This window comes from Rhinatrema bivittatum, chromosome 18 (assembly GCF_901001135.1).
Source record: "Rhinatrema bivittatum chromosome 18, aRhiBiv1.1, whole genome shotgun sequence".
NCBI classification, from domain to species: Eukaryota; Metazoa; Chordata; class Amphibia; order Gymnophiona; family Rhinatrematidae; genus Rhinatrema; species Rhinatrema bivittatum.
The window spans coordinates 33,895,655-33,916,130 of NC_042632.1; the positions used below are offsets into that span (position 1 = coordinate 33,895,655).

Consider the following 20,476-nt stretch of genomic DNA (forward strand, 5'->3'; position numbering starts at 1 on the left):
ACCACTTCACTCCAGTACAGCTGTCCTCTTCTTTTTTTTTTTTTTTTTTTTTTTGCCGGTTGAGGCAGCAGCTTACCCAGCAGCTGTGCCTGCTTGGAAGTGCTGATGTAATAAGGCATGAGTAAATCACTTCCCCTTGCAGAGAGAGATGCGTAGGCTGAACTCACGTTTTCTTAACCCTGGAAATATAACAGCTCATGAGGACAATAAGGTCTGTCAGGCTGAAGCTGGACTTTGTGATGCAGGGGGTCCTGTATTTTGGATTTAAAGTGTAGAAAGCATTCAGGTACTTTGGTATTTCTCTGTCCCCGGAGGGCTCACAATCTGATTTTTGTACTCGAGGCAATGGAAGGTGAAGTGACTTGTCCAAGGTTACAAGCAGCGTCAACAGGATTTAAAACCCGGTTTCCTTGGTTCTCAGCCTTGTGCTCTAACCACTAGACTACTCCTTCCCTTTTTTCTGCACACATTTTCAGGTTAACATACCTTTTTTTATGCTCCTGATGCATTAGAATACTCTTAGCTTACCGAAGCTAAAATTCACCTTTTTAAGAATGCAGGTAAAGAAAATGTGTGCTGACATTCAGTGACGTTAGCTAATTCCTTGATTAACATGGAGCTTGCACAGAGGAGCGCTAATGCAAATGCATGTTTTTTTTTATGTTTGTAAAATCCATTTTTTGTGCATTTAGTCCGAGTTTAATAAGGAGTTAAAGATTTGTGTGCACAATCGACATTTATTTATTTTATTTATTTATTGTTTTTGTTATACCGAGTTTCATGATAGGCATCACATCAACCCGGTTTACAAATAACAAGGAGTGTAAAGCATAACGTAACGTAAAAAACAATATTTTCAATAAGAACCTTGAACTTTAAATACAGTGAATCAGAAAAAGGGAGAGGGAAAGTTACAAAAAACAAGGAAAATAAACTTGGGATGGAAGGGGAGAAATTGAACAGCACAATTTACATTTCAGCCTATTGATACATTAGAATAGCAAGTGAAAAATAAGACTATGAAACGGTACATAGGTAATCAAATGAATAAATATGACACAGTTGTGAATGGTAATAGTATGATAAATATTCAGCAGGAATTAGTGAGAGAGGGTTTGAGGTTGGTTGATTCGTGTTTACATTCCATTATTGCATACGAGTTAGTGCTAGTGAGAGGAGGTTTTATTCAAGGCTTGGAAATGCTTTTTTGAAAAGCCAAGTTTTTAGTCTTTTCCTAAATGTTAAAGAGCATGGCTCTTGTCTCAAATCAGGTGGGATCGAGTTCCAGAGAGCTGGACCTGCTGGGTGTGTGTTCAATGTGTGTTCAATGTGTGCACTTGGGTGTGCACACATTGAACATGTGTGCACACCCAAGTGCACCTCCTCGTATGGGTTTGTGAGTAAGTAGGTCAAACTGTGTATGCTGCCCTGCCCGACCTGCAGCGGTATCTGAAGCCACTTCAGGTTTGGTTTATGGAGAGGGAGTGGATGTGGCAGGCTCTTGAGCTTAGCAGCCTTGTGTTGGCAGATCAGGAAAGGAAGAAGGGCTTTCGGATCTCCTGTCACTAAAGACACCCTGAGTGTGTCTGGTGCCATGGGCTCAGGCTCTGTGAGGTTGCGGTAATGGGGAACTACATCTCGGTGCATACAGGAGTGAATCTTAGCATAGTAATTCTAGCTGTGAACAAAATGCCAGCTAGTAAGATTAGATGTATTCTTAATATAAAGTCTTCCAAGAGAGATCAATAAAAATCAGAAATAACAGTAATTCAAAGGTCAATGACCTTACAATATAATACAATAACAAAACACACACATGAATCTTAAGCACCTCCAGGTGCTTGTTTTAACAAGCTTCCTAAATATCAAATGGTGGTAAAGAGTTCCCAAACAATGGTGCTTGGTACTTAGAAGCAGACAGTCCTGATACAGAAAATGTGTAACTGTGAAAAAAAAACAAAAAAAACCCCAAAAAAAACAAATTAAGCTTCCAGTAAGAATCTCTCAAAAAAAAAAAGTCATGATCACAACTCATAAAATCAAAACATAGTGAATCTGCATAGGTAATGGGTGAAAAACCACATCAAAAAGCAGTAAAATAGCCAAGCAGTAGCAAGTGATAAAAGTCATTGCTTGACTCTAAACTGCCCAACAAAAAGGATTTGTACCAAGCATGGCAAACATGTTTTTTTTTTTTTTGTTCCCTAACTATTCTAACCATAAAGTAAAATGTTTTCAGACTTCTGACCAGGCAGGTTTTTCTGGTCTTTGGGCTGTGTCAGCAAGGTAGAGATTCTCTAGTTGTGGATGATGCTGACTTGATTCTTGGATCTGCTTGCTATTGAGTCATTTAACGAACAAGCTTCCTGGTCTTCAGAAAGACTGTGCTTAGGTTATCCAAGATGAAATAGGACTTTATTATTTAAAAATTGTTGATGTTATCTCCATAGAACTGAGTTCTTTAAACATGTTCCAGTCACTTACCTATATTTTCCTAATTCTTGAGGATAAGCCCTTCTAAGAAAGGTATATTGTTTGAGCTGTTTAGAGAGTTTATGGCTATACCTGACCCAAGAAAAAGCAAAAGCAGCATATGATCCCTAATTGTAAGGCACAAGGATTTGAAAATCCCTGCCTGGCTTACTCACTGTATGTGCCATGTACTGTACTCCAGTGCAGCTCTCATCTTCCGCCTTTCCTCGCTTCTCTCTGTGCAGCCCTTTCACACCCTTTCCAGCAGCCCTGCTGCCGCACATTGTAGCCCCTCCTCCAAACCCCAGTCATGGCCAGAGGGCCCCAGCCAAAATCAGACATACTACTTTGTCCCAGTCCCATTCAACTCTGCTTGCCAGCCATGAAAATGCACGTGCACCAGGTTGAATGGATTTTCAAAACCCTGCTAAGGCACAAGAGCTACACAATTCAGTTGATAAGAGTACAATTTGAATTTAGCTCACATCCTTTCATTGGTAGCTCAAGGCGAGTTACATTCAGATACAGTAGTTATTCCTCAGCCCCAGAGGACTTTCAACATTTTTGTGAGCCACTTATCCGAAGGATGTCGGGGAAAGGTTTGTCTTTTTGCTGCTGATACCAAAATTAGTAAAGGGGTGGACAGCCAGGAAGGAATGGAAAACATGAGGAGTGATCTAGCAAAGCTCGAGGCATGGTCTAAGGTCTGGTATTGCTAAAAAAAATAAATAAATGCAGAGTAATGAATGTAGGGTGCAAAGACCTAAGGGACAGCTACGATGCTGGAGGTGAAATTCTTCTAAGCACGAAGGAAGAGCATGATCCTGGGGTGAATGTATCTTAAGGTGGCCAGACGGATAAAGCCACAGTTGAAGCTAGAAAGAAGCTTGACTACATAGGGGGAGGAATGGTCAGTAGAAAAAGAGAGAGGTGATATTGCCCCTGTATTAGGTCCCTGGTGAGATGTCACTTGGAATGCTGTGTACAATTCTGGAGATCGCACTTCAAAAGGATATAAGCGGGATGGAGCCAGTGGCTATTAATATGTTCAGTGGTCTTTGATATGAAGCATACCGGGATAGAGGAAAGGCAAGGTAAGGGAGATATGATTGAGACATTTAAATATCTCAAAGGTTTCTATGTATAGAAGACCAGCCTCTTTCAGTGGAAAGGAGGCTGTAGAATGAGGGATCATGGGATGAAGGTGAAAGGGGGTAGACTCAGGAGTAATCTCAGGAAATATTCCTTTACAGAGGGTGGAAATGGTATTTGCATTGTGTGTACACGTATATCATTTCACCAACAGGCAGATAAGCATACATATACATATGGCAGCACTCTGTGCAAAAGACTAGATAGTCTTCAGCTTGCTACTGGACTTCTGTCTGCATCTTCATTTTATAAATTTGCTAAAGGTTTAAAGCTGATTATGGAGTAGGTATGTCTCTCAATTTAAGGTGTTTTAAATTATTTGGTTCCTTTTAAAATGGATAACTAGGTGACTTCTTAGTTTGTGAATGATCAGCAACAAGACTAAAATTAGTCACTAAAATCAGGGTTAATTGTATGTCATAATCATTAATTGACTTGTATCTTTATTTATTTAGGGCTTTTTTATACCGACACTCATGATACCAATCATATCATATCGGTTTACAATAAACAGTGGTGCAATAACAAACAGTAGGCATTAACATTAAAAATTAACAGTGAACCATAGCCGAAGAGAGAAAAAGTGAGAGAAAGTTACAATAAAACAGGGATACTTGAACTGGGAGGAGGAAAAGCCAGAGGAATGACTGACATAGAAATAAATAATTATTAGTCTCAAAATAAATAATATCTGGACATCTGCTTAGGACTACAATATACGCTTGTACTCCGGATTGAATGTTATCAAATATATACACGGTATCCTATACTTATGGCTGTAGCACATCATATGGTTCCTGACTGAATAGTGTTTGTTCATAACAATCAGGACTGATTAATATAACATCGGAAACCATGTTGGGGGTGGGGAACATCGTTTGGTGGACTATGGTGAGTTGTAGCAGCAGGGGATGTCATAGCTCCGGGAAGGCTTGTAGAAATAGCCAAGTCTTGAGTTTCTTTTTGAATGTCAGCATGCAGGGTTCTTGTCTGAGGTCTGGGGGCATGTTATTCCAAATGGTTGGCACTGCTGTCGAGAAGGCTCGATCTTTAGTGGATGAGAGGTGTGTGAATTTAGCTGGGGGGGTGTAGCGTACCTTTGTATGCTTCTCTGATGGGTCTGGAAGAGAGGTGTAACGTGAGAGGGTTGTGTAAATCGATGGGAGTTCTATTGTAGATAGCTTTATGGATGATGGTGAGACACTTGTGTAGAATTCTGAAGTTTACTGGGAGCCAATGTAGGTTTTTCAGGATAGGTGTGATGTGGTCTCTTCTGTTGGAGTTTGTTAAAATTCTGGCAGCCGAATTTTGTAGCATCTAGAGCGGTTTGGTGGAGGAAGTGGGAAGGCCTAGTAGAATGGAATTGCAGTAATCTAATTTGGAGAATATAATGGCCTGTAGTACCGATCTGAAGTCTTGAAAAAACAGTAGCGGTTTGAGTCTTTTTAGTACCTGAAGTTTGAAAAAGCAGTCTTTGGTTGTGTTGGTGATAAACTTTTTTAGATTTAGCTGGTTATCAATTATAACTCCGAGGTCTCTTGCTTGATTGACCAGGGTGTTGGAATGACTTGTGTGTAGGTTATCATTGTGGTTGAGAGATATGAGGAGCATTTCTGTCTTGGACGTGTTGAGCACAAGATTTAAGGAAGTAAGGTCATTGATTGCTTGGAGGCAGTTGTCCCAGAATTTCAGTGTTTTCGTAAGGGATTCGGTTATAGGGATCAGGATTTGGACATCGTCGGCGTAAAGATAGTGTTTGAGTTTGAGATTCGTAAGCAGCTGGCAAAGGGGGAGAAGGTATAGGTTGAATAGTGTAGGGGACAGAGAAGAGCCCTGAGGGACACCTCTTGTGTTGATGAGCGGAGATTCCTTGTTGTTGATCTTTACCTTATAGCCTCTGTTTGTGAGAAAGGAGTCGAACCATTTGAAAGCCGTACCTGTTATCCCGATGTCTGAAAGTAGTTTAAGTAGAGTGGAGTGATTCACCGTGTCGAATGCTGCCGAGATGTCGGAGTATTAGCAGGAAGGAGTGCCCAGAGTCCATGCCCATGATGAGATGATCTGTGAGGGAGATGAGGAGGGATTTGGTGCTTAGAGCTTTGCGAAACCCATATTGCGATGAATGGAGAATGTTGTGGTCTTCCAGGTATTCTGATAATTGTGTAGGTCATGTATTCAGTTAGGAGGAAAATCTTGAAGATTTTCCTCCTAACTGGAGGGGGATGGTATCTATTTAACAGAAAAAGAGCCTGGAGTGTGTATGGGTAAGCTCACTAAATTAGCTGCTCAAAGCCTATTATCTAAACTCTCACAATTCGTAAGTGACAAACAAATACTAATTTATACAAGCTCACAAAATAACACAAAGCCCTATTTCTAAACGCACACAGTTCCTAACCCTTGCAGATAACTACTAGCATTAAAAACTAAGCGCAGCCAGTAATAGTTTAACCCTTTAAGCTTTAGGCATTGTTTCGGAGCACGTCCACCTTACCGCCTGCAGATGAAGGCTCTTCAGGCAGCATGAGTACTGCATTGAAAGGCTGCAGTTCTCTTTGCTCTCCATTAGATGTCAGCAGCAGAACAAGCGCTTTGCCTCCTTCCCCCAACTATACTACCTTGTGTGCTGCTAGAAATCTAATTGGATGCAAGAGTGAGTCATTCAGCCTGCAGTACAGTATTGCTGCTGGCATCACAGAGGAAAGGGAGTAACTGTTTTCAGACTGTTTAATTGACTCCACAGTAGGGAGCCAGCTGGTATGTGTATTTTGCAGGAGTTTGTTTGTTCTGCTAATTATATGGCCTCTACCTTGGCTGTGGAATGGGAATCGTGGGAGTCTGGGGGTTATTTTTATAAGCATTGGGTCTCATTGGGTTTTCTTTAAATGATATATATATTTTTTTTTTTTGTTGGGGATAGGGAAAGATACTTAAGTTGCTAATTAAATACCAAAAATAGCATTTTGTTTTGATATCCCTACATTCATTCAGTGTTTAAGATGAAGTATTTCTCTTGAATAGATATGTACAATAATTCATTTAAAATGTTTTTTCTTAAGAATATTAATCTTCGGATTATTTCTTAAAAACAAATGGTATCCACCTTAACTCGAACCCGATTTCACTGAATGATGCGATTAGTAATGCTGAGCTTGCCACACAGGCTGTTAAGAAGGTGGAATTAGTTTCTGCAGGAGAAACCTTTTGATTTTTTTTTTAGCAGTTTTCATTTACTTATAATTAATTGATGCCTTATCAGACCACGCTGCTAAAGGTATTTGTGTTGCGGCTGCAACTGGATTTATTCCTGGTACTCTTTTAACATCAGCAATTCTTAGCTAGTCGTCATTCTTTTGCATCAAAAAGAGCAGCAAACAGGCGGGGAAAGTCTCTTCTTTCTAAATGATTTCAAATTGTGGTGTACTCTAACCAGGAACAAATTAGTCTAACTGAATACTTAGGGAGAGAAGCCCACCAATGAGGTGGTTAAAATGAATGAGTTCATTCCGTTGCCACTAGATGGTGCTATGAAATAGGAAGACCATTTTGCAAACTTGCAAGGTTTTAACAAGACCTATTTTGTAACTAGATTTCAGTTGTTATCATCCAAAAGTAGTCCTTGTGTCCCTTGCATCGAAAGTGATGAAAAGTTGAATACAAGATTTGGCCTTTATTTCTGTTTCATACTCGCCAGCCAGCTTCCTCTTCCGCATTTTGCAGGAGTTAATTTCCAAGGTACAAAACATTTAGAGGCCAATTCTAGTCTTTGTTCCATCGATACTTACTACAAAGGCAGATTCGGCCCATCAAGCTGTAGGATGTGGACTTTTCTGTCACGTAAAACTCTTTGGGGATGTGTGTGTGTGTGTTCAGAGAACTTTGAATCATTTCAAAGTTATTAAAAAAGAATTTTCAATAAAATGTAGAAACTGGTGAAAGTTCTTTATTTTGCGTGTGCTAGACAATTTCAGCTTTCAGTAGTAAGATGTTTCTAATTGTGCACAGTCTCATTGAACTGTAGTACACGATCAGATATTTTTTCATAAATGCATGTAAATGGAGGGGGGAAATGTATTTGCCGTCTGGTCTTAAGAGTTAATAATTGTCAAAATGTGGTTAATAGCAATCAGAGTATAATGCTTAAGGCAGCGCAGTTTGCTACAGCATGGGATGCTAAATAATGTCAAGTTTTTTTTAGATGACTGGTTTATACCTTCCAGTAGCAGAATATTTCAAAAGAATGTATGCTGTTCTTGATATGAAGTGTGAGGGTTTAGATGGTGATGATGTTTACAGTATATCTATGCAGTTAACTATTTGGTTTTTTTTTAACTTTGGAATTTTTTTTTATTTTAGCAACTCCATGAAACGGTGAAAAGGAAACTTGATAGTGCTGCCTCCCCACAGAATGGTGACCAGCAGAATGGATATGGAGACATTTATTCTGTGTCTAAGAAACTGCGCCACGAGGATGGTCTTGGTGGAGTTGGTGGCTCCTCCAATGGAATGCCACCTGTCTCTCCTTTGCATCAGCTGGACAATAAGCCTCCCAATGGAGATGCCTTGCAGCTCAATGGAGCCCATTCACTGGGACTGGACAGCATCAACAAAAAGTGTCTTCCGGATTCTAACCTCCAGCTTAATGGAAGCAGTGATAGAGATGATGGGTTTACACTGTGTTTAAACAAAGAACTCAAGCAAGAACCAGTGGATGATCTTCCTTGTATGCTTGCTGGAGCTGGTGGTTCCATGTCTCAGAACAACTTAATGCCTGATCTGAATCTTAATGAGCAAGAATGGAAAGAACTTATTGAGGAACTCAATAGATCAGTACCCGATGAAGACATGAAGGACCTATTTAATGAAGATTTTGAGGAGAAAAAGGACCCGGACTCTTCAAATTCAACTACGCAGACTGCTTTAGCACAAGATATTCATATAAAAACTGAATTTTCCCCAGCAACCTTTGAGCAAGAGCAAATGGGCTCTCCACAGGTGAGATCTACTTCATCAGGGGCATCTTTTATGGGGGCATCATCTGTGCCTGCTAGTAGTGCATCTCCAGTGGTTGGTAATTCTCAAGCAATGTTTCAGTCTAGTCAAGCAGTAACTGAAACTCCTAATCAGACCATGATGCAGGCATCAAACCAGCCACCAAATGTGCAGAGAACTCTACCCAGTGTATTAATATCAGGACAAGCTACTGGAACTGCCAAAGAGATGTCTTCATCACATCAGCTTCAGCAGATAGCTGCCAAACAGAAGAGAGACCAGCTACTACAGAACCAACAGCAGGTCCATCAGTCAAATCCGATGCCTAGCTGGCCACAGTCTGGGCCCTCTCAGAGTCCACTTAGTGTTGCCTATAATATGGAGAAGCCCTCAAGCCCTTCTGTTTACCAGCCAGACTTTAATAATCCAAAACTTATGATGCCCAATATGGCAAACAAGAGCTCTCCGAGAGCTTCTGGGAACTACCTTCAGCCCAATCATGTGAACATTATGACCCACCAACCAAGCAGCTTAAACCAGAATCCAGTGAGTGGTCAAAGCTCAATGTTAGATTATGGCAACACCAAACCCCTTTCTCATTACAAAGAAGATTGTGGTCCAGGAATCTCGGCTCAGAGTCAAAACAAGGCACCTATGCTGGCATATCTTCAGCAGCAGCAGCGTTCTCAGCCACAGTTGCCGCACATGAGTGAGGAGCAAAATCAGCTTTTTTTGATGAAACAGAAAGCTGGAATTGCATATAGGCCTATGGTGCCACACAGTCAGGTAAGATTTATTAAAGGGGAAGGAGAACCATTGATCATCACATGGCAGAAATAATGCAAAATACACTTTACTGCACATTATCAAATTATTATATACGTCTGTGTTTATTGGCTGTCTTGTTATCTACAGAAGTAAAGGAAACATGATAGCAAGCAAAGATGAGCTGTTGATTCCTACACCCAAATGTCGAAAGAAAGCCTTATAAAATGTACATCTTGACAAAAAGAAAAGTGTACAGAGCCTTTGCGCAAATAGAATAGAATGTCTTGTCACCGAGCCGTTCCAAAATTTGATCGGCATACGGGATTATAAGAGACTGAATATTTTTCAGTTGTATTGGCACTGCCTTGTGAAGGAACTCAATTCCCAGGTCAGGATTTTCCATTCCCTGGGCCTACTGGGGTTGCCACAAAGGCATTGCAGTACTCTGTTGTAAACTGCTCTGGGTTGAACGCTTGCTCTAGGAACGCCGTCTTTATGAACGTAATAGAACACACGACTCCTGGGGAGAGGGAGTTTTCGACATTGCTCAATGGCAACGTCTAGTGCTCGAGTTTTAGGTCCTAGAGCTGGTACAAGGTTTCTGGCTGCCCTGGACTGCATCAAAATTTGCTGTTCGCCAAGCCAAGTGCTGATCACAGGAATGGGAGGTTATGCAGTACCTAAATCTGAGCTCATGGTCCCTGTGCGGACATGGCCTCCAGGAGGGAGGAGATTGAGAATATGCAACAGGCCATAGCCGGATCCATGGATGGCAATGGGGATTTAGGTGGGGGGTAGGAATGCTGCTGAGGGGCATATGGACTTGAAAGAATAGAGCAGGTAGGTGGTGCCCTAGAGAAAAGCAAATATTAGTATGTGCATCACCCTTCTCCCAAAATTGTAATACATAGCCCTGAGTGTTGGAACCAGAATTAAAAAAAAAATACCTAAGAAAATCTAAAACCTTCCAAAGTCACATAATCCGATATATAAAATAAGAGCATAAGAATTTGCCATACTGGCTCAGATCAAGGGTCCAACAAGCCCAGCAATTATGTCTTCAGCAGTGGCTAGTCCAGGATACAAGTACCGCCAAGTACCGAAACATTAAATAGATCCCATGCTATTAAGATGGATCATGAGCAGTGGCTATTCCCTAGGTCAACTTGACTAATAGTTTGTGGACTTCTTCTCCAGGAACTTATCCAAACCTTTTTTTTTTTTTTTTAAGCCCACTAAGCTAGCTTCCCTAACCACATCCTCTGGCAATGAGTTCCAGAGCTTAATTGTGCATTGAATGAGAGAGAATGTTCTCCAACTTGTTTTAAACGTGCTCCTTGCTAACTTCATGGCGTGCCCCCTAGTCCTTCTGTTATCTGGAAGAGTAAACAGCAGATTCACATTTACCTATTCTACAAAAATCATGAAAAGACTAGACCTTTATCAGGTCCTCCCTCAGCTATCTCTTCTCTGAGCTGAACAGCCCTAATCTCTCTCTCCTCATAGAGGAGCCGTTCCATTCCCTTTATCATAAACACATTTACCTTTTGCCCTGTGTCATACTGTTCTTCCCCTCTGCATTAATCTTCCGGCTTTCCCTGTTTTTCTGTTCTCATTTCTCCTGCTCTCCCTCCCCGTTTTCTTACCACTTTTCCCACCTGTCTGTTATCCATCACTACATCACACCTCACTGTTTTTCATGTCTTACCCCTGTGAGCTGACTTTTATTCCTCTGATGTCATTGCAACCCTCCCTTTCCTGTTCCATTGAACCCAGTTATCTTGCCTTTACCTGCACCCCTTAGTTGTCCTTCTGTCTCCTTCATGTCTTCTCTGAATCTCTCTCCCTTCATATCACCACATCCCGCTCCATTTCTCACTCCCTCCTCACACCCGTGTTTCTTATATTATTCTCCTATCGTCCTCCCCAGTGGGCTTTCTCTTGTGGCTTCCTCTGTCTCCTTCCCCAGTCTCCAGCTGAGCTCATCTGACCTCTGAAGATTTAAAGGACCCCTTGCATTGCCGGGCATCTGTGGGGGTGGTGCAGGGGTCAGGCAATGCTAGAACGTTAAATGACCCTCTGGTAGGAGAGAGCATTTCAGCTGTCAGAAACTTCCCCACCCTCTCCAGCACTCTCCCTCTTGCCTTGGAGGACCTCCAGCAGTAAAAATGGCCTGGGCTAAGCTTCTGGTCACAGGGGAGCCAAGGCATGTATAGATACAGAGATGGCAGGACCTAGGTTCCCTGTGTCCCTCTGTTTTGGAAGTAACTGAAGTGCATGGCCCCTGCTTTGAAGACTTGGGGCTATAAGGTGGAGGATACTGCTGTTGGAGTTTGAGCCTCACATGTTCGGAGCCAGGTGGAGGAGGGGAAGCTGCGGCTGCTGGACTGGTCTGCGCGGCAGCGTATGCGGCTCCGTGCTGTGGCTGCCAGGCCACCACCACCACAGTCAATAGCCTGAGTCAGAGTGGCAGAGCAGTGGGTGTGGGAGTGGATCACCCCTTTGGCTCTCTTTGGTGTCTTCCTTCCCAGCTTACTTTAGTCCACTCGTTGCGATGACCGTCCTCTGCCAGAGGCCTGCGGTCACGAGCCTTAAATCCAGCCAGTAGGTGTCAACATTGCATTATGACGGTCGCGTTCTCCCTTCCTGAAGCAGCAGAAGATTTGAGATGGGAATTAAATTCGGGTCTCTGAGCGGCAGTGCACAGCAATCCTCGAGTTGGGATCTTACACTAGCCAAGTACATTAGAACTAATAGTAGGAGCTTAAAAGGGAGGTCACATTTGGAAAATCTAAGGGTCAGTATAAAACTGTTTAGTTTTCTCTTCCTTTTCCCTCCCCATGCTGCCTCATGTGCCCCCCCCCCCCATGCTTGGCTTTCTCTAGCTGTTGTTGAATTGTTGCTTCTTTTTCCCTTCCTCTTGCTCCCTCTCCTCAGTGGCAGTGCCCCAGGTGAGAGCAGGTTTTCTAGCAGCCTTGGGGCAGGGGTGGGGGGTTGCCCAAGGTCCGAGCAACGTTAAGCTGCTTGCCTTTAGTGACGTTAGACATCGTCCTTACAGATTTAAGGGTCAGCTCCGTGGGAAGCGCTGGGCCCCGAGTTCAGTTCCGGCACCAGAACCCTGCTGGCCAAGCCGGGCCAAAATGTCCTCTTTGCAACTGTGTGCTCTTTTTTGGTTCCTTTTGTATTTTTTTACCATCTTTTGTTTGATTGGCTTTGCCTATGTGCTGTTTTTATTCACGTTTGCTTGTTTTTGTCTGACTTTCTGCTTGCTAGCTGTTTTTGTCAATTTAAGTGTTTTTTTTTTTGCTTGTATTTTTTTGTTTTGGCTAAATATTTATGCCTTTTGGGGGGGGGGGGAAGGTAGTTTTCTCCCCTGTCACCTCCCCTTCCTGGCCTCTGCTTTGAGTGGGCTGGAGAGCAGCCCTAGACCCCAAGTGGCTCTTCAGGGTCAGGTACCAGTTTTTAAGCAGAAGTTTCCAGCCCCATGGCCGGGGATGCCGGTGGCCAGTCTTGAGATCCACGTAGCTGCGTTCCTGATGGATGGTCTCTGCAGTTAATTGGAAGGGTATCTAAAACAGGGGGAAACCCTGACCCAGCTGCATATGAAGGTTCATGCTGCCTAGTCCAATGGATGCAGATTTTATTTCAGCTTGAAGTCCAGAGGAACAGGACAAAATGGTTGGAATAGCCATTTGTATGTCTCATCTACATAAAATTAAAGCGTATTCTAGTATGAAATACTAATCACTGAATATTAATATGCCAGTTGCTGATTAGCATATTCTTTTACAAAAGCTCTCAGGGCATTGTACTTGACGAAACCAACTCTAAATGCATTTCTTTCCAAAGATTAGCCAAGGGCTTGTCTTAGCTTACCTCCCTTGTTTCTCTCTCTTGGGGTTACCTTGTCTAGCAGAAGGAAATATGTCATGGATGTACATATTTGACTTGCCTAAGAACTTATTTTATGGGCTCCCAAATAAGTTTTCATCATGGATTTTGTGTGCTGTATGTGAGGCGGAAAGGTGAATGAATGATGTAGCTAATATTTCTGTTCTACCTATAACTCGCAAAGCCTGGGGCCTTATCAGTTACTGTGCCGTCTTCATCCCGCAGGATCAGAAACCGTCTCCTAGCGTTTCTCGTGTCCCTGTTTCTGTACCGGGCCCCGGCGTTGGCACCCAGCCTCCTGTGGTTTCAATGGCAGGTAACCATAGCAACGCGGTGTATCTCAATAGCCAGCAGCGAGCGGTAGTAATGAAACAACATCAGATGCTTCTGGACCGGCAGAAACAGCGGGAGCAGCAGCAGAAACAGCAGCAAATGTTGATAGAGCACCAGAAGCAGTTCCTGCTGGGACAAAGGCAACAGCAACTCCTGGCTGAACAGGTATGTTAAAGGGCCTAGAACAGTAAGTTGAATGTAGTTAGAAGATGGGGGTAATACCTGGTGCTTATAAGATGAATGTGCACAAGACAAAATTGCATACACCGGAGACCCAGTGTATGCAGATTTACCGTACGCACATTCTTTATGGCTATCCTGAAAACACCACTGGCTTGTGGCCTTTAGAGGCCATGTTTAGGGATACCTGCTCGAAGACAAAGGCCTGTCCTCTGCCAGGCACAGTCACATGATCCAATTGAGTGACTGGTGAACTGATGTCTTCGAGAGAACAGGTGTTACAGGTAAGCAACTTTGCTTTCTCATTGGGTTAATGTAGATCTGGTTACAATTTGGATATCTTATTAAAGGGGTGGCTGGTTCTGTTTTCAGACCTTGAGAGAATGGTGTAGTGTTCCATCTACTTACGTCACACAGAGTATTATCTGCTGTGCATCTCATTAGGGAAACTACACAACTAGAAGTACAAATTAATATAGGCCAGGAGTTCCCATGCTTTTTGGGAGCATGCATCCCTTTTTAACTTCCAAACCTTTTGCAGAACCCCACATGCTTCTCTATAATTTTTACCTGCAGTTCTATGTCATACATAGAAAAGTTATTAATGTAACAACAAAGAATTGCACACTAGGCTCATTCATAATATATAAAATTTAAGTAATGCTTACTGATGTAAACTGAATGCATATAATTGCAAAGCTTAGCAGTAAAGGTGCAAGAATATTCATTCACCTACCTATTGTAACTAAAGCACACAGCTGGTTCTGTTGATCTTGTGGAGGGAGAGAGACTGGCAGGATGGGAGATGGACTGGTGGAGGGAGAGAGAAACTGGTTGGGATGTACTGGTGGAGGCAGAAAGAGAAATTGGTGGGGATGGACTGTGGCAAGAGAGAGTGGTGAGAATGAACTTAAAGAAGAAGAGAGAGCAACTGGCGGGATGAACTATTAGAGGGAGAAAGAGACTTGGGATGGACTGGTGGAGGGAGCGAGGGAGACTGGTTGGGATGGACTGCAGAGCGGAGAGAGAACGAGACTGGTGGGGAAGGCGGAAGAAGGAATGTTTGAGGCAGGCCCACATCCCTAAAAGGGAGAAGAGAGATTTGGTGCACATATTTCCTTCCCAACCTCCCTCTGTAACAGGGAAACCATCCTGTTGAATCTTGGTGGGGATCTAATGGCTTTCTCCACACCTGCTCCTTACCAAAACTCCATGCATGTAGACACAGGATACCCCCCTCTCATAAAGCAAGAAGCACCACTATAAACATTTTGCACCATTGAAGATGCTGGGCATGCATGTAAATAGCATATCTAGAGAGAAGAATCTTCTAAGTAACACAAACTCTGTCCAGTTTCGAACATCTTGTAAATCTGCTTCTAATCTTATTCAGGAACATCAGTCAAAAATTATTCTATATGGAAGAAGTCTGGGGTCTATATGGGATAGGACAGAATCCCAGTATAAAACCTGCACCTCAAGATCCTGTTCATAAGCAGATCATTCTAGACTCCTGGGATTATGCCTCCCTTCCAGCAGATGAAGACAGAGAAAGTTTCGCAGGCACTGGCATATAACCCAGAGTGCCACCTGCAGTCCCTCAGTACTTCTTGGTCTCCAGCAGATGCAGTCTGTGGGGGGGAGGGATAGAGAAATTTCAAATTTGTGGATTTATCCTCCCCAGAGGTTGCTAGGCCCTGGTGGGGCTATCCTTCCTGGTGTTAAGTACGAGCAGTGGGCTGAGGACCCTGGTTTGTCTTGTTCGTTTGCCGCCCGGAAGGGTGTATAGCTGGTGAATAGCTATAGCAGCAGCTCTTCTGTTAGGATGTCCAAGCCCCAGAGACTGCTGGCTTCGGTGAGAGTATTAAAGTGGAACTCTCCCAGTCCCCACCAGGTTAGAGAAGCTTAGTTACATCCCAAGAGTCTGGACTGATCCGGGTATGAATGGGAAAGGAAAATTGGTTGTTTTCTGCTAATTTTCATTTCTGGAATACCACGGATCAGTCCAGAGACCGCCCGGGTATGGGGGGAGAGTCCACTTCTGTCATGCTGATGTGTATATAGAATGTAGAGCTGGTGAAGATTTCAAGTTTGTTCTCCTGGTTTTGGGGTTATGAAACAGTTTTATTTCAAAGCGGGATTTTACCCTTTTCCCGTGCTCGACTGTGGGGCATTGTTAGCATTTCGTTAGGTTTGTTATGTGGCAAATCTTGGCTTGGGTACAGGTCAATACTGAGTGACTGCAGGTGGCACTCTGGTTAATGTTAGTGCCAGTGAAACTCTCTCTGCCTTCATCTGCTGGACACTTTATCAGTAGAGCTAAGTGAGTGCCGGAGGAGATTCTGAGGAATAGAGACCTTGGGCTCTCTGTTTGGTCTTGTCGTAGGATTTGGACTTTTGGGCCATGAACCAAACTAAAAGTAAGTTCATATAGTATTAGATTCCCTGGTGGTCTTGTTCCGAAATGGCATGGAGGAGATGAAGCTCTAAGAAGATCAAAAATACTTAATTGTCTGTAGAACATTTCACTGTGAATGCATGGTAAAATGCTTCACCTTTTGCAGGCACACATTGCTGGAAGCAGACTCCAAATCTTCTGCACATCATCCAAATTAAGCTATCGGCCAGTACTCCTTAGCAGTCCTTAAAACAAATTTGTTTTGTTAGATTCCCAGCACATTAAGCCATTTTAGTCCAGCCAGTAGGTCCACTATCAGGATCGTAACAATCCTATTGCTGGATCAAAATAATTTGTTGGGCATCTAATAAAGCAAGTTTTGTTTTAAGGAGAGCTTGCTGATGTTCTAAATCATTTCTAAGGTGGCCCTGTCTCGCTTATTTCTGTCTGCAACCTGCAAGGCCTTCCTGATCTAACAGAAGCAGCCAGTCCCTCCTGGCACTCTTGAATGGTTTAAGAATGCTCTTTTTCCTTAATGTTGCTGAGCAGGTGACTTTCAGAGCCTGTTATGTCCTTAAGGAAATCAACCACATCTATTTATTTATTTAAATTCTTTTGTGTACAGTCGTTAAGCTGGGAGCCGTCACATCTGCCTGAACCAGTAGACTGGAAGGACCCTGCGCTGTTGTCCAGCACATCTTTATTGGAGTCTCTTTTTGATCCCTCTGGGCCTTTCAGTTCCCATGTCACGGGCACTGAGGGTATTCCCAGGCAAATCTAGGCATATTGCTTTGCATTTCTCTGTACTGATTTCTGGAAAAAGTTAGGTTTTCATGTTTTATTAAAAAGGAAGTAATTCTGTAAAGGTATTTAAGTGGAAATATGGTTTGTTTCCTTTAGACATAAAAGGGAAAATACATTCTTATTTTAATGTTGGAAGATCCCAACAGCTATCGGTACGGAAAAAAATTAAGTTGATACGCATGTCATAAATTATATGTATATATTTGGCTGTGCAGACCTGCCGTCTGTTATGCAGTAGTTCACATATATATTTTTACACATTTGGGTGTTAGACAATCTCTAGTGCATTTCACTGGGAGAGTCTTTTTAATCAGACCTTTCAAATTATAATGTACCTTGTGCTTTTCATAGGAGAAGCGTCACCAGCAGGAGCAGCAACTCCAGCGGCACCTGACCAGGCCTCCCCCTCAGTACCAGGACCAAACACAGAATGCCTACCAGCAGCAGCAACAGGTTGGCCAGTTTCCAGGTAAAAACAAAAGCTCATCTTAGCGGATTCCTCGGATTGTTCTGTATTTCAGCCATAAAGATCAGTCTTCTGACTACCTTAAAGTAAAAAATCCTGATTCGTCTGTAGCATATCTAATGCACAGCGTCTCTCCCCCTCCCTAACTCAAAAATATGGCAATTACCGTAAGTCCCTGGTATCTAATTATATTCTCCATTTCCCTTTAATTCCTTAGTTTGTTAGTTTAGCTGGAGGTTAAAAAACTGTTCCATTAAATGAAATCTACCTTTAGTCTTTTATTTTTAAGGTAAATAGCTGTTGTCTGAATGATCTTCCATCGTATGAGCTTTCCGGCCTCTTTATTAAACTGAGGGCTCAGAGCGGGATTTTATTAACCATATGTGCTAAGTCGGCGTTTCTCAACCAGCGTGCCAGGGCACACTAGATTGCCGTAGTGGCAGTGCAGATGTGCCACGTAAAAAGCCTGGCAGGGAGGAGTTGAGAGCAGCTGCTGTCTTCCTTTTCTTACCCTCCTGGCCTGCAGGAGAGCAGTGTTTCTCTCTTCCTGCTGTTTCCCCCCTCTTGAATTGTGAAACAGCATGGGGGCCCTATAGCCTTGCGAGGTCCGCTGGTCCCCTGCACTTCCGATTGCAGAGGGAAGCCAGCAGCAGGTAAGTGCTGTTCACATACTTTGCTGGTTCCAGGACATAGAGAGAAGGCACTGCCAAATGTGCCACCAGCTGAGTGAGAGAAGGGAAGGTGAGAGGAAAGGGAAGGGGGGTTGATGATTCCAAGGGTGTGGAGAGAAAGAGAAGGTGATTGTGCAAGGGAGTGGGGGGGAGGGAAGAGAAGGGAGGGAAAGTAAATGTTAGGGATGGGGGATGGGGGAGAGAAGTGGAGGGAAAGTGACAATGCTAGGGCATGGAGGAGAGAGGTGGGGGGGGGGAAGATGCCAAGAGAGAGGGAAGATGATGGTGATGGTGGAGGGAAAAGGAAGAGAAGAAGGATGATGATACCAGGGGAGAGGAAAAAGAAGGTGGTGATGGTGCCAGAGGTGTGGAGGAAGAAAGAAGGTGATGGGGATGATGCTGGGGGTGGGGGAAGAGGGAAGAGAAGGGGAAGATGATGCCAGGTGGAGGGAGAAGGAAAGAAAGAAGGTGATGGTATGCCATGATGAAGTGAACCCTGTACGAGAGGGTCCACTACACAAAAAAGGTTGGGAACCATTGTCCTAAGCGAGAGGAACAATAATTTCTTCAAACATTAAAGGTAAAAGAAATAATTTTAAAAAGCCAAGCATTCGGATATCTCTATCTGGATACATATATGTAAAATAAAAAAGCACACATCAGAACTCTGCTGAAGTTTCGATATAAAATCAGTTTTCAAGAGGTATAGGTCTCAGAAGAGAGACCCTGTATCTAGTTATCCAGCGCCCGCTTATATTGATGAAAACGTTGTCTGTCTCGCTGAGGAAGGGAAAGAATTCCCCCACGTGTTAGCGTTTGTGGATTTAGGCGTTTATTTCGAGATTCAAAGCGTCCCTTCACACAGAAGCTTCGTAGTCGGCACGCCACTTATTGAAACGATTAGTGGAATTATAAACTGGAATAGTACCTCCTCAGACACGCCATTGGATGCCACGACTCTGCCAACTTTGTAAACTACTTAAGTGTATTCGCTGTACTTAGCCTGATCTCAGCTGTATGGGCATTTGCCTCCCGATGCAGACCCTCCAGCGAATCACAGCCGTGAGGGACTGCAGTCATTGAATTTTTCATTTTGTAGCTTTAAACGCCATTTTGAAGAAACAATTGGAGCATCACGTTTGCTTGCTTGCTTGCTTGCTTGGGATAGCATCATCCGTGCTCACACGCCTTGTTCTGTACTATATGCTTCCCTGTGTAACAAAGTTTACTCCACAATTAAGAGCATAAGAACATAAGGCTTGCCATACTGGGTCAGTCCAAGGGACCATCACGCCCAGCATCCTGTTTCCAACAGCGGCCAATCCAGGTCACAAGTATCTGGCAAGAGCCCAGGGGGTAGATAGATTCCAAGCTGCTTATCTCAAGAATAAGCAGTGGATTTCTGCAACTTTACCTTAATAGTGGTTTATGGACTTTTCTTTCAGGAACTTTGTCCAAACCGTTTTTTAAACGTAGCTATGCTAACAGCTTTCACCACGTCCTCTGGCAACGAATTCCAGAGCTTAATTATCCATTGAGTAAAAAAAAATATTTTCTCTTATTAGTTTTAAATGTATTACCTAGTAACTTTATTGTGTGTCCCCTGATTTGTATTTTTTGAATAAGTAAACTGGTTAATATTTACTTGTTCCATTCCACTCATTGTATAGACCTCTAGCATCTTTCCTTAGCCTTCTCTTCTCCAAGTTGAAGAGTCCTAACCTCTTTAGCCTTTCCTCATAGGAGAGCTGTTCCATGTCCTTTATCATCTTGGTCGCCCTTCTCTGTACCTTTATTAATTCTGCTTTATCTTTCTTGAGACGTGGTGACCACAACTGCACACAATACTCAAGATGAGGTCACACCATGGAGCGATACAGAGGCATTATGATTTTCTCCGTTTTATCCTCCATTTATTTCCTAATAATCCCTGGCATTCTATCTGCTTTCTTGGCTGCTGCTGCATACTGAGCAGAAGATATCAACGATGGCACCTACATCCTGAGTGGTGACTCCTAATGTGGAATCTTGCACTGTGGAGCTATAATTTGGGTTACTCTTCCCTAAGTGCAACACTTTGCATATGTCTACGTTAAATTTCTTCTACCATTTGCATGCCCAGTCTCCCGGTTTTGCAAGGTCCTCTTGCAATTTCTTACAATCCTCTTGTGATTTGACAACTTTGAATAATTTAGCAATTTTCTTCTTTATGATGGTTTCTACCATTTTGCCAGGCACAGACATTAGACTCGCTAGTTTGTAATTTCCTTTGTTGTTTCAATTCCATCTTGACTGCTTTTGTTTGTCTAATTCACTGGGTATTGCCGTTGGAGCTGTACAGGACTCGGC

At 42.9% G+C, this 20,476-nt stretch overlaps 1 protein-coding gene across 1 annotated transcript in view; it reads left to right on the forward strand.

Moving 5' to 3' along the window:
* The window catches only part of MAML1 (mastermind like transcriptional coactivator 1), a 49,745-nt gene that overhangs the window by 18,550 nt on the left and 10,719 nt on the right, over nt 1-20,476 (forward strand). The window contains exons 2-4 of the mRNA XM_029583693.1: nt 7,981-9,402; nt 13,501-13,773; nt 17,342-17,459. Of these exons, the coding sequence (XP_029439553.1) occupies nt 7,981-9,402; nt 13,501-13,773; nt 17,342-17,459 (1,813 nt within the window). The remainder of the gene's footprint in view (nt 1-7,980; nt 9,403-13,500; nt 13,774-17,341; nt 17,460-20,476) is intronic.